At 46.6% G+C, this 11,434-nt stretch overlaps 2 protein-coding genes across 3 annotated transcripts; both read right to left on the bottom strand.

The window, feature by feature from the left end:
- Nucleotides 1-2,774: 2,774 nt before the first annotated feature.
- LOC123052130 (pectinesterase QRT1) lies at nt 2,775-5,980 on the bottom strand. The gene is made up of 5 exons (XM_044475233.1): nt 5,124-5,980; nt 4,503-4,692; nt 4,196-4,402; nt 3,347-3,582; nt 2,775-3,203 (listed from the first exon to the last, which is right to left on the bottom strand). Exons 1-5 carry the CDS (start codon nt 5,435-5,437, stop codon nt 3,056-3,058), a joined length of 1,095 nt encoding a protein of 364 aa, XP_044331168.1. The 5' UTR covers nt 5,438-5,980; the 3' UTR covers nt 2,775-3,055.
- A 2,248-nt stretch (nt 5,981-8,228) lies between these two features.
- LOC123052132 (uncharacterized) lies at nt 8,229-11,394 on the bottom strand. Of its 2 annotated transcripts, none has more exons than XM_044475235.1 (3): nt 11,045-11,394; nt 10,070-10,274; nt 8,229-8,686 (listed from the first exon to the last, which is right to left on the bottom strand). In XM_044475235.1, exons 1-3 carry the CDS (start codon nt 11,315-11,317, stop codon nt 8,634-8,636), a joined length of 531 nt encoding a protein of 176 aa, XP_044331170.1. In that variant the 5' UTR covers nt 11,318-11,394; the 3' UTR covers nt 8,229-8,633. The 2 variants fall into 2 exon arrangements, with proteins under 2 accessions (XP_044331170.1, XP_044331169.1); XM_044475234.1 differs by having other exon boundaries at nt 10,056-10,274; nt 11,045-11,388.
- Nucleotides 11,395-11,434: the final 40 nt, after the last annotated feature.

Raw genomic sequence — 11,434 nt, 5'->3', positions numbered from 1 at the left:
GACCAGATCATGACCAAGGATTCAAAGAGTGAGGTTCATGCTAGCACAAATGTTAAACCATTAGAGCAGCCAAAGAAAGACATGGGCAAGACCATTATCTTAGTTGGGAAGCTCCCGGTGCCTATTTTGGGACAAATGTCACATCAGATTTCCAGCTGCAACTTGCCACCTAAACCTAATTAATTCTAAAAGGGTCTAGCATATTTTAGAGGCTAGAAAAATGGTCTTTGAAGTCAACTTTCATTCAAAAAAAGCGGTGCATCACTTGAGGTCTTGAGTCAAAAGTTGTGCAAGTTCCCATGCAAGCTGTCCAGGAATTAATTACAGCGCGAGGCTCAACAAGTTTGCTCCTGCTACAGGTTGGAGCTCAAGAATTTACCCTTCACTTTGTGTTGTTTTCACACCTAACTAGTAGGTTCTTCTAGTATAAGTAGTCTGCAGCTATTCCATGTGAAGGGGGATGAAATTTCCGAGTTTATGTTTATAGACAGCCGGTGAGGTTGTGGTGTGCTGTGAGCATTAGTATTGTTGAGTGTTAGCTCGTGTGTGTGGATTGGAGGGCCTGTCCTCAATTCATATAGGATCCTTGTGTTTGCCTCTTGTGATTCTACATAGGTTCACAAGTTTCATAGTTTGGGTTGCGTCCTTGTAAACCAAGCTAGTTATCCGCGACAATATATTTGAGAGTGTTTCCTCTTGTTCCTTGCCACTTGAGAGAAACAAAGTGTCCAAACAAGTTTTGAGAGAGATAGATGCTGCTCCTTGTGAGTTATTTGGCAGCGTGAAAGATCGTTTCCGAGGCGTCCCGCATCAGGGATGCAACCCATAAAGCAAACAACTAGAGACGAAAAGAGAAACAAAGTTGGGGAAGAATCTTGGACATCCAGTAGCAGCACTAACAAATCAGCCTCCCAGCCTTAGAACTCCTACCTCTAGCCTTGCGACGCTCGGTAAACTTCACTTGCCAGACGCTCGATGAGTTTTGCCCCCAACATCAGAAGTTTTTGTTCTAGTTTTTTTTCATGTAAAATAGACCAATCCAGAATCCAATTGCACATCTGTCTCACTAATGTCATGGGATCATGCTTTTCTTGCCCTGAAAGTAATATCATTTCTACATTTCCATAAAGACCAAAACATAGCAGAAATTCCAACCAAAGCAACCGTTTGTCAGTTTTTTGAAATGTTTTGAGCCAAACATTCAAACAATCCTCTAAATTTCTTGGAATTGATCTTAGATCAAACACACATTTTATCAGAATCCAGACAAGTCTGGCAACTGAACATTCAAAGAACAAGTGATTAATATTTTCCTCATGTCCACGAAACACACATTCTTTCCCTCCCTGCCAACCTTTTTTATCAAGTTGTATTTTGTTAGAATGCTCTTGTGAGCCAGTAACCAGAAGAACTTTTTGATTTTAGTAGGAGTCTTTATTTTCCATAAGGACTTATGTGGAAAACCCACATCAGTCTTAATAAGGAACATGTACACAGATTTAACAGAAAATATTCTGTCATTAGTTAGCATCCATAGGGGTTTGTCTTTTCCCCCATACATTCTGACCTCACATCTACTTTTGAGGCTAGCCCACAAGTCAGCAGAATCACCAGTAAAATTTCTTCTAAAAGTAAGATTATCCCACTCCTTATCGATTGGCTCAATAAGAGAAATCTCATAATCAAATTTTATGTTATACAATCTAGGATAAGCATCTTTGAGTGGTTTGGATCCCACCCACCAGTCTTTCCGAATTCTGGTGTTTTTCCTATCTCCTAGTTTCTTCCTAATATGTTGATAATATAAATCTTTGACTTTCAGAAGAATACTCAAAATTGGGAGTCCTAGCCCATATGTTGATAATATAAATCTTGAAACTGATTTCTTTTTAATACCAGCTAAACATTTGTTCTTCACATATTTATTGTGAAGAAGATCAATCCAGAGTCCTTCTCCAGTTTCAAGTTTCCAAAACCTATTGGCTAAAAGGGCTTTGTTCATGAGATCTAAATTAAAGATCCCAGCCACCCAGCATTTTGGGTAAACAATAAGTTTCCCAACAACGGGGCCGAATGAATCAAAGTTTTGATAAAGAGCCAAATTATACTAACACATGTAACTTTCTTTTCTTCAACTGAAAGGTTAAGTGCAAAAAACAAGCCCATATATCCACAAATGTGGGATGATGGACGAGCCATGACTTGCCAGTCCCCTGCCTCCGCCACCAGTTGGACATTCACGGGGAGCCGTCCCAAGGCCTACATGATCGCACGGAAGACTTCTCTTGTGACCATGCAATCAAGGCGCGGGTGGAAGATCGACCCTCTATGGTTCCTGATCACAAATGGGGCATCGGTTGTGTGCGGCAATCAGCGCTGAGTGAGCCTATATTATACCTGGCCATGGGCAGCCCGGCACGGACGGCTTGACCCGGCACGAAAATCCTAGGCCAGGCCGGGCCTGAGCATGCCATCGGGTCGGGCTTGCGCCTGGAAATTGAGCCCGACGGACACATCGGGCTGGCCTCGAGCTTGCAGAAAACAAGATTTTAGCCGTAGTCGGGCCGGGCCGTCTCGGGCTTTTTTAGGCTCGGGATGGGCTCGATTTAGTAGGCCTGACGGTTAGGCCAGGCCGGGCTCAGGCTTGGGTTTTCAGCACTGGGCTTTTTTGGCCTGGCCCAAAGCCCGGCCCGGCCCGAGATATGCCTAGGTATAGGCTATATGCAGTCCAGTCTATATGCAGTCCAGTATCTATCTCAGCCAAGACACCATGGTACGACAACTAGAAAAACTGATTTCTTTTCACAGGGCCAACCAACCTCATATGGACGTGTCAGGTCCGTTACACGCTATGTCGACTACGAGCTGCTACCATTAGTAAGTACTCCCTCCGTCCCAAAATATAAGAACGTTTTTGACACTTGCTAGTCTTATATTTTGGGACGGAGGGAGTACATTATCTGCAGTGGAGAGAAAGCAATCTGAATGAACTGGTGGACGACGTCGTGCAATCCTCTCCACATGTTTTCTCTCTCTTTATTTACACTGTCTGCCACTACAACCGGAGCCACTGCTCGCCGTTGATGAAGTCCCGGCCGAGGAAGGGGCGCGCCTCCTCGTAGGTGAGCGCCCGCGACCACGGCACCCGCTGCCGCGAGCTCGCCCCGGGCCCCTTGCACTTGTACTCCCCGAACATCACCGTCCTGCACGCACGCACGCACGCACGCCCACGAGACAACAACAACAAGAAAAAGCTCAGCCACACGCGTCACTTTCCCGTGGATTTCCTCCATGATCAGGTAGCTGAGGTCGAGGTCGAGGTTGAGGAGAGGGGAGTAGTACGTACTTGGTCCTGGCGCGGTCGCCCCAGTCGCTCCAGCCCTGGGGCACGACGATGCCGCCGAGGTCGCAGAAAGCGTACACCACCCGGGCGTACCTGCCCCACGCCCTGCCCAGGTACAGCATGCCGGAGCCGGTCAGCCGGCACCCCACGAACGAGAACCCCGACTCGTCCGACGCCGAGCTCCGCTGCGACGCCGCGATCGCGCCGTAGCTCGTCGCCACCGCGTGCAGCGCGCAGCCCTGCAGCATGCAAAGTGGTCAGTTCCCGTTCATCGTGTCAAAGAAAAACGTACAGTACTCAGCATGCATGCCCGCCGTGTAACGTCGCGTTCATCCGTTGACGCTTTGACTTTGGATATTTTTGGGGCCACTGACAGTCGTGCATGCTGAGAGATTGCAAAGAGAATGTGACCACAAAAGGTTCTAGCATAGGTTTGTGCAAGAGCATTGTGGGCGTTCTGCCTAGGCACCAGATTTCCACTAATCTAGTAGCCATCTAAGTGCTAATCAAGCTGTGTGCCACACTAGAGACTAGAGAGCCTACACGTCAGACACGTCAAAAGTGAGGAAACCAAGTGGAATTGCATGGGTTGGTGCATGCCTGAATTGTGAATTTTGTGATAGCAACCCACAGTGCAACGACCAAGAATTATTATTCTGGTCCATGGAAGGGAGGACATGCAGATGGCAAGGCGGCAAAATCAGCATCAAAATAGTAGCCTATGGGTATAAAAGCAGTGTGCACAACTAATTTTTACCTAGCAACATGGCAAAAACCGTAGAGAAAATGTGGGTGGTTGATACACAAGAACGTATCGAGTGCAATACCAAATCTTGGACAATCTTTCAGTACCTGGTACAGGGACCTCGCGTTCCCGAAAATGAAATCGATGGAGCCCTGGATGTCGCAGTTGTACAAGTAGTGCCTCCCGATGTTGTCGAAGAGCGTGTCCTGGGTCCCCAGTATCCTGCACCTGTACAGCATGGTCTTGTCGCCGGACAGCCGCAGCGCCACCGCCTGCATCCCCACCGCTCCCGGCGGCGCGGCCGGCGCCGAGTTCTGCACCGATCGCAACGCATATACACATATCACATTTCGAAGCAGGAGGCAGCATGATCGCCGGCGATGGTCATGGACGGAGAGGTAGAGCCGTACGTACCTCGAAGGTGATGTGGCTTGCGCAGAAGTAGTCGGCCTCGATGGCGAAGGAGGCGGAGTAGAAGGTGCCGACCTGGTGCCCCGTCGCGTCGATGTCCGACGCCCGCGCGTTCCATGTGATCACCGTGCGCCCGGTCCCCATGCCGATCAGCGACACGAACGGCTTCGTGATCGGCACCGTCACCTTCTCCCTGCACCCAACACCACATCCCATGCCTAGCTTGTTAGTTCAGTCGTTACACCGGTGCAGCATACGCACGCAAAAAAGAATTGTTCAACAAAAAGAACCCATTCTGCATCAATTCGTGCATAAAAAATACAGTACGATATTTTGCCTAATTAGAAGCAGCATACTCTACAAATTTAGTAGAGCCTGCATTGTGTAGTCTGCAGGCACTAAGATAGAAATGGAAAATTACTAGCTTCGGTAGCTGCTACCGGCAGGCAGCGCACACATAGCCAGCTCTAGATGACTAGAAGAAATGGCTGTTGAGAAGCTAGGAATGAAGGAACACACTGTAACTTAATGGCCCCATTAACTCTTGGAGGCAGTTACTGCGAAGTCGAGATCGATCGAGGGGCAGCGGTAGTGGAGTGGACGGGCGGATCACGATCGCCTCACCTGTACACCCCGGGCCTGACGAGGATCTTGACCCGCCGCGTGTTCCCGGCGGGCACCATGTCGACGGCGCCCTGCACGGTCCGCGAGTGCCCCGTCCCGTCCTGCGACACCACGATCGTGCTCACGCCCACGCCCCCGCGGCCCGCCGCCGCCGACTTGACGTCCACGGGCGCGCCGCGGATGAGCCTCGCCACGGCCGGCATGGTCAGGTCCTCCCACGTGATGAACTCGGCGCCGGCGGCCGACACGGCCGCCAGCAGCAAGCCCAGCACGACGGCGCAGCTGGGCCGCTTGCCCGCCGCGGCGGCGGCCATGGAATCCTAGCTCTAGAGCGAGTGTGTAGGTCAGATCGTCACGCTGGGATCGGTGAACTGGATGGTGATCGCGCGTGCGAGGGAGCACGTGGCTTGGGAGGGAGACGGGCGGCTAGTCGAGGGAGCTGATCAGCTTGGCAGAGGATATATAGAGGAGCTCGATGGATCGATCGATCGGTCGGTCGGAGGGGGGCTACGCCTAGGCGTTACTGGCACCAGATGACAAGATCGGGGTGATGGTATATGTGATGATGATATGAAGAACGAAGGAATGGGTTGGGATGGAATGCAAGAAGACGTTGGAGGCGTGAGGAAGTGGTGACGCCATTAAATATGGGGAGCGCCCGCCCGGCCGGTCGGCGGGTACCAGCCAGCTCCCCTCTCCGACGCACAAATCGTGTCTACTCCGGTGCGCCGGAGCGAGAAGAAATCGAGAATCGATCAGGCCATCAGGGCAGGAAAAGGAACTGATGTGACACTGTTGTGTGCACGCTGGTTTCTCTTCACGGAAACGAGAGTGGTTCCGTATGGGAAATCTCGGGTAACGGACGCCTAAAGCGCGCGTCAGGTATGTGGGATGTTTTCGTACACCGCACGAATACCCCGTTAGTTCGCGGCACACACTACAAAAGTCGGTCGATACTGGCTAGCAGGCTAGCTAGGGGTGACGATCGAAACGGCGACACACGTTGCACGTTGAGAGAAAACTGGTGTCCAGTCCAGGGAATTCGTAAGGGTCACAGGTAAAAAAAAATTGTTGCGATTATTATTGGTAGTGCATGCCGTAATGGCTGGTGTTTATTTATGTCATTTTTCCAAGATGTGGGACTGGAAAGGTTGGTCATTTTTTTTTTCGATGAAACTGAGTGAGTAGTTAGCAAGTAGTTCGTGCAGAGCGGTTGGGTCGTCCAAGCATGCATGCGCGTCCCTCTTTCTTTGTTGGCTGGCTGACCTACTGAATTTCTTCTGTCATGGACAACAGTTTACCGCTTCGGCTTGCGATTATCCAAAAGCGTTCTGAAACTACGTGCTGCTTCAGAGTTCAGACGGGAACGATTGACAGTACGATTGCTTTCTTCAAAGGAAGAGACTACAGAAGGCTGCTAGTGGTTTAGGCTAGTGGGCATTTATGCGCCAAAACTGACGGACCTAACATAGTTGAAACTGTTTTAAAACATTGTTAGAATTTGCAAAGTGGTCAACTTGGTAGGTGTCTGTTGACAATAAAGCAATCCTAAATTGCTCAGAACATGTCAAGTTCTCGTTGGGATGGCAGGGACTTGCACACATGTTCCAGTTGCCTTCTTGTTGCCTCCAAGAGGACCATGCAGCAATCTTAAGAATGTTCAGAAGTTACAGTTTTTTCTGTGGTAGTATACGCAAGGGTGTGTTCGCTGGCAAGTGTGAAAAAAACAACACAGCAGAGTTCCAAGAACTGAGTCGTTGCAATGTTCATGCTTTGCAGGTGACCTTTGAATGAAGAACGGGACGACGGATTTTACATGGACCTATTTTGTTTTACAACAGAAAAAGGAAGAATTGTAGCTACTGTACGTAGTAACACACTGAAGCAAGCAGCCTGGCTGCAAGCTGAAAATGAACACCACCACGAAAATATAAGCTGAAGGCAAATTGATGCCTCATCCTTCCGTCACCTTGTATCTATAGATTACACCAAAGTATGAAACACGACACCACCACATCACCTCATTTTCTTCTCCTAGTTTAAGTTTGATCGGGTGGACATGGATGAACTTAAGAGCCACCCAATGGATCATACAATCAAGATAACAGATCTCTAAAGAAGAAGATGAACATACATGAGCAGAAACAATCTCCAAACACATTCACTAGTACTCCCTTGTCCTAAAGTTAGTACAAAGTTGAGACACTTATTTTGGGACGGAGGGAGTATGAATTGGGTCTCTCTGCTACTGTCTGGATGAAAGATCAGCTGGCCTCCTGCCGAAGGCTACTCGACGAAGGTGTCCAAGTGTCATAGCAGTCATCTGGCGTCGCTGAAGAGGCATGCTATAGATGGTGCTGATGAAGAACCTAACGAGAACATGGCTGAAGGCGGTCTTTTCGGTGAAGGTTTAGTCATGTAGGGTTCTAGGGAAAATGGCGATGATGTTAGCCTGATGTAATAATTTTCCCTTTTCCACAATTCAGTTTCGTATTCCAGATTAATACAACTTTACATCTTCTATTTTCCATTCTCCACCAACTCCTCTCTATTCTTCAATTTTTCAGTTCCAAACTGATCCGGAAATATCAACCTGATTACAGAAGTTACTAAGTGAATATCCCATCCCAATTATGTTCAACGTCCAGCTGCATCTACAATCTCGATTCATTTATTCAAACCTTTTGACTTCCGTGTTTTGTCCGTGTAGGTTTGCACACACAGAAACACTACATATGCTTGTTTAGGTAGCCTGCAAAGTTATCACATTACCAGACGAAAAGTCTATAATCCTACCCTTAGTTGATTCTGCATAACTTAACTTATCAGGTAACCATGTTAAGCACTTAAGTTATAACCTACTCCTTCCATTTCAAAATACTTGTCATGGTTTTAGTTCAAGCCACGACAAGTATTTTGGAACAGAGGAAGTACTAAATTTGGACTTAGACCTCCCGCAGTGGGTAGTATCATAGTATCATGCATATATATACTACAAAGACTGGGTCCGTTTATGAACCTTTACGTGGAAATGAGGAAATCCAACATCAGCACACAGGATAAGAGACGAAGTTGATTCCTGTCACCATTTGAGTTGAATGGACCTTCTCAAATTAATGCACATTGCATATAACCACATGCGCAAAGGGCATGTGGATGCACGATGATTCTTATAATGGGGAGTGAAAAACCAGCACAGAAATGATTTCAGTGTCCAATTTTTTCGCAGCGATGTTCCTTCTCGATATGTGCAGAACATACATAACTAGAGATATTCTCATCTGGTTACTAAGAATTCCAAAGTACTTCTTACGAGGGAGATGAGGATCAGTCCGCTTCATGAAGGTGCAAGTTAACTTCACATACTGCACAAAGAGATGAAAGACTACGGAGAGAAGTTGAAATGATGCGATGATCACAGTTAGCAAGTGATCTTCTCTTGAAATGATCTTTGTAAAAAATCTTCTCTTGAAATGGGACAGACAAATTTTGCATGAACCATCTACTCATTCACCCTGGAGGCTTGGGCCTCCACTTCTCCAAATGGTCACAGTGTACTGTTTCTGCAAAAAAGGGAAAGGGAAGAATGATTGGAAACTGAGAAAGTCAGCATACATCCTCCTGTTAAGATTCTCATAATACACGGTTTGTTAAACCAGATTGCCAGCTCACAAGTTTGTGACGAATGATTGATGATGCCCCAAAGCAAGTAAGGTTGCATGGAACTGATAGTTCTAGCGAGTGATGCACTAAAGCAAATAAAATCGGATGGTAACTGAAATGGGACAGTGCTGTACCAGTACACCATGATAATATAGCTAGTGGAAAAACGATGGCCACATGTTTCACCCTCTACTCATCTTATAATATTTATGTACTAAGTTGAGGACGAAAACTGATACTCCCTCCGTCCGAAAATACTTGTCATCAAAAGGGATGTATTTAGAACTAAAATACATCTAGATACATCTCCTTTTATCCATTTTGATGACAAGTATTTCCGGACGGAGGGAGTACAAGAGAATGACACGTCTCCTCAAGTTATAACCATGTTCAGATCCAGTGGGCTTAGATGCACCTACGAAATGACTCCTTAGACCATACAATCAATATTCCAAAACCTGCTGCAAATCTCCATGGAAAGTTAAAACCATATACAAGTATAATTGGTCACAATTGGCGTGCTTATTTCTGGTAAGGAGTACTAGTATTTGTCTAGGAGTATACTGCTTAACAATTTCAAAGTCGTCTGGATGGAGAAAAAAATAAATGTAATCCAGCAGTAAAGTCTGGGCCCAATCCTTGTGATGCTTTAATGTTGAGTACACAAGAAAACCAACATTCCAAATTGGCAGTAGAGAAAAAAAAATACAAAATCGGAATGACCGTAGAGCATAATATTCACCTGCCAGAACTGCTAATAACTAGAAGATACCCTGCATGGTGTTTCGATTTATTTAATGAAATTAAACATGGTACCTAGCTTAGCATCCCATATATGCATATTATTGGCACATGAGCACACCATTTGTCAAAGGATCTTCCTACAGTTCACACACTACCTAATGCACTGTCAGATTTGAGAAGTTGCAGACCACAATGAATAATCTAATCAGTGAGCACATAATTGGAATGGCAATCGCAGCCATCATTGTGTAATGGATCTCAGTTTTGGTCTTGGCTGTAGCAATGAACTTATGAAAGGTAAAGACAGTGCTGCAGAATCCAACAGTTTGATTTACTTGCTTCAACTCACAAACATATATTAATAAATATACTGGGTAGCTACTTCAGAGATGATAATCGCACTTGTGGCCACAAAATTGCTTAGCAGGTAAAGCAAGCATAACGATTCGATTGGATATCTCAAACAAGAGGAAATTGTATTCCCATGGGGAAACAAAATTAGCAAAAGGATCAATTCACTCATACCTAATTATTATTACCTGCCTGCTCAAGCTCAGGCCTGTGAATTGCCATGCGAGCAATCTCCGATACAGCTGCGTCACTTGCAGGCGTATCATCACCAGCAAGCTCCTCATATGCAGCCTCAAATGCTTCTTGCCAGAACCGCGGAAGCCATACATGATCACCAGTGCGCGTGTACAAGTCCCACATCCGGCGCACTAGTTTCTCCCTTTCCTCCATCTCCTACTCAATTCATAAGCAGGCATACTTCAGTACTCATTACTAGAAAAAAAAACACAAACCTAGAAATAGTTCTAGTTTCATTTGCTTGAACTTTAGATTGGCTTTCTACTGCCGGTAACAATATCAAGATTGAAACACTACTTAAATTATTATCACAAGTCAGCACGTCGTCATAACCCAAACCAAGAACAAGGTATACGGTTCTTCATACATGTACTATACTCCCTCCGTTCACAAATATAAGATGTTTTGGATATTTCAATATGGACTACATACGGACTGAAATGAGTGAACAAATACACTAACGTGTCTATATACATCCAATTTAGAAAAAAGTTAGAATATCTTCTATTTGTGAACGAAGGTAGTACCAACTAAAATATTTCTTCATAAAAAAAACAATAGCATGGTATCAGTTTCAGGTTTTCAGCATAAAGCATAGCACTCCCTTAGCATATAACTGAACATTCAGAAACTGATAAGATGCATATGTTTTGTATGGCTGAAATCCCTATATGTCCAGATAATTAATTCGTCGCGCAAAGCTTGATTACTATCAGGGTTCCCGTGAATAACATATGTTTGTTAAAATCAGTGAGTGTACCACCCATTTCATTCCAATCCTGAAAACTTAGAGGTACCCAGTGCATCTCCTTAGAGTATTTGATATTCTAAGAACAGATTTACATGTTTGATGTCAGGATTTAGGAACAGAACAAGCACCAATGCAAGGCAAGATCTGAGAGGGAATGTGGGCAGGGGGGCCGTACGAGCGGGTCGAGGTCGTCGAGGAGGGGACTACTCAAGTCCCAGGGGGCGGCGGCAAGGTCGCCGGAGGACCAGCGGAGGGTGACGGAGGCGGCGAACATGGACCAGAGCGCGAGGAGGGCGATGGCGGCGAGGGTCCATGCCTTGTACCGCCCCTTCCCGAGCAGCGCCGCCTCCGCGCCCCCGCCGGCGGAGACAGGAATGGAGATCTTAGTCGCCGGCGTCGGCGACGGTGGGTGGACGCCGTGGTACTGGTGGCCGGCGACGGCCTTCATTGCTCCACTCTGGCCGGTCCTGAACCTCGAATGTAAAAGCCGGGAGTGGAGTGGCGGGTAGGATCGTAGGGGTGTGTCGCGTGTCGTCATGAAACTAATTCTTCTCTTGCCTTTTTT

This window comes from Triticum aestivum, chromosome 2D (assembly GCF_018294505.1).
Source record: "Triticum aestivum cultivar Chinese Spring chromosome 2D, IWGSC CS RefSeq v2.1, whole genome shotgun sequence".
NCBI lineage: Eukaryota > Viridiplantae > Streptophyta > Magnoliopsida > Poales > Poaceae > Triticum > Triticum aestivum.
The sequence above is the reverse complement of the archived record's forward strand: the minus strand, read 5'-3'. Positions and strand labels throughout refer to the sequence as shown.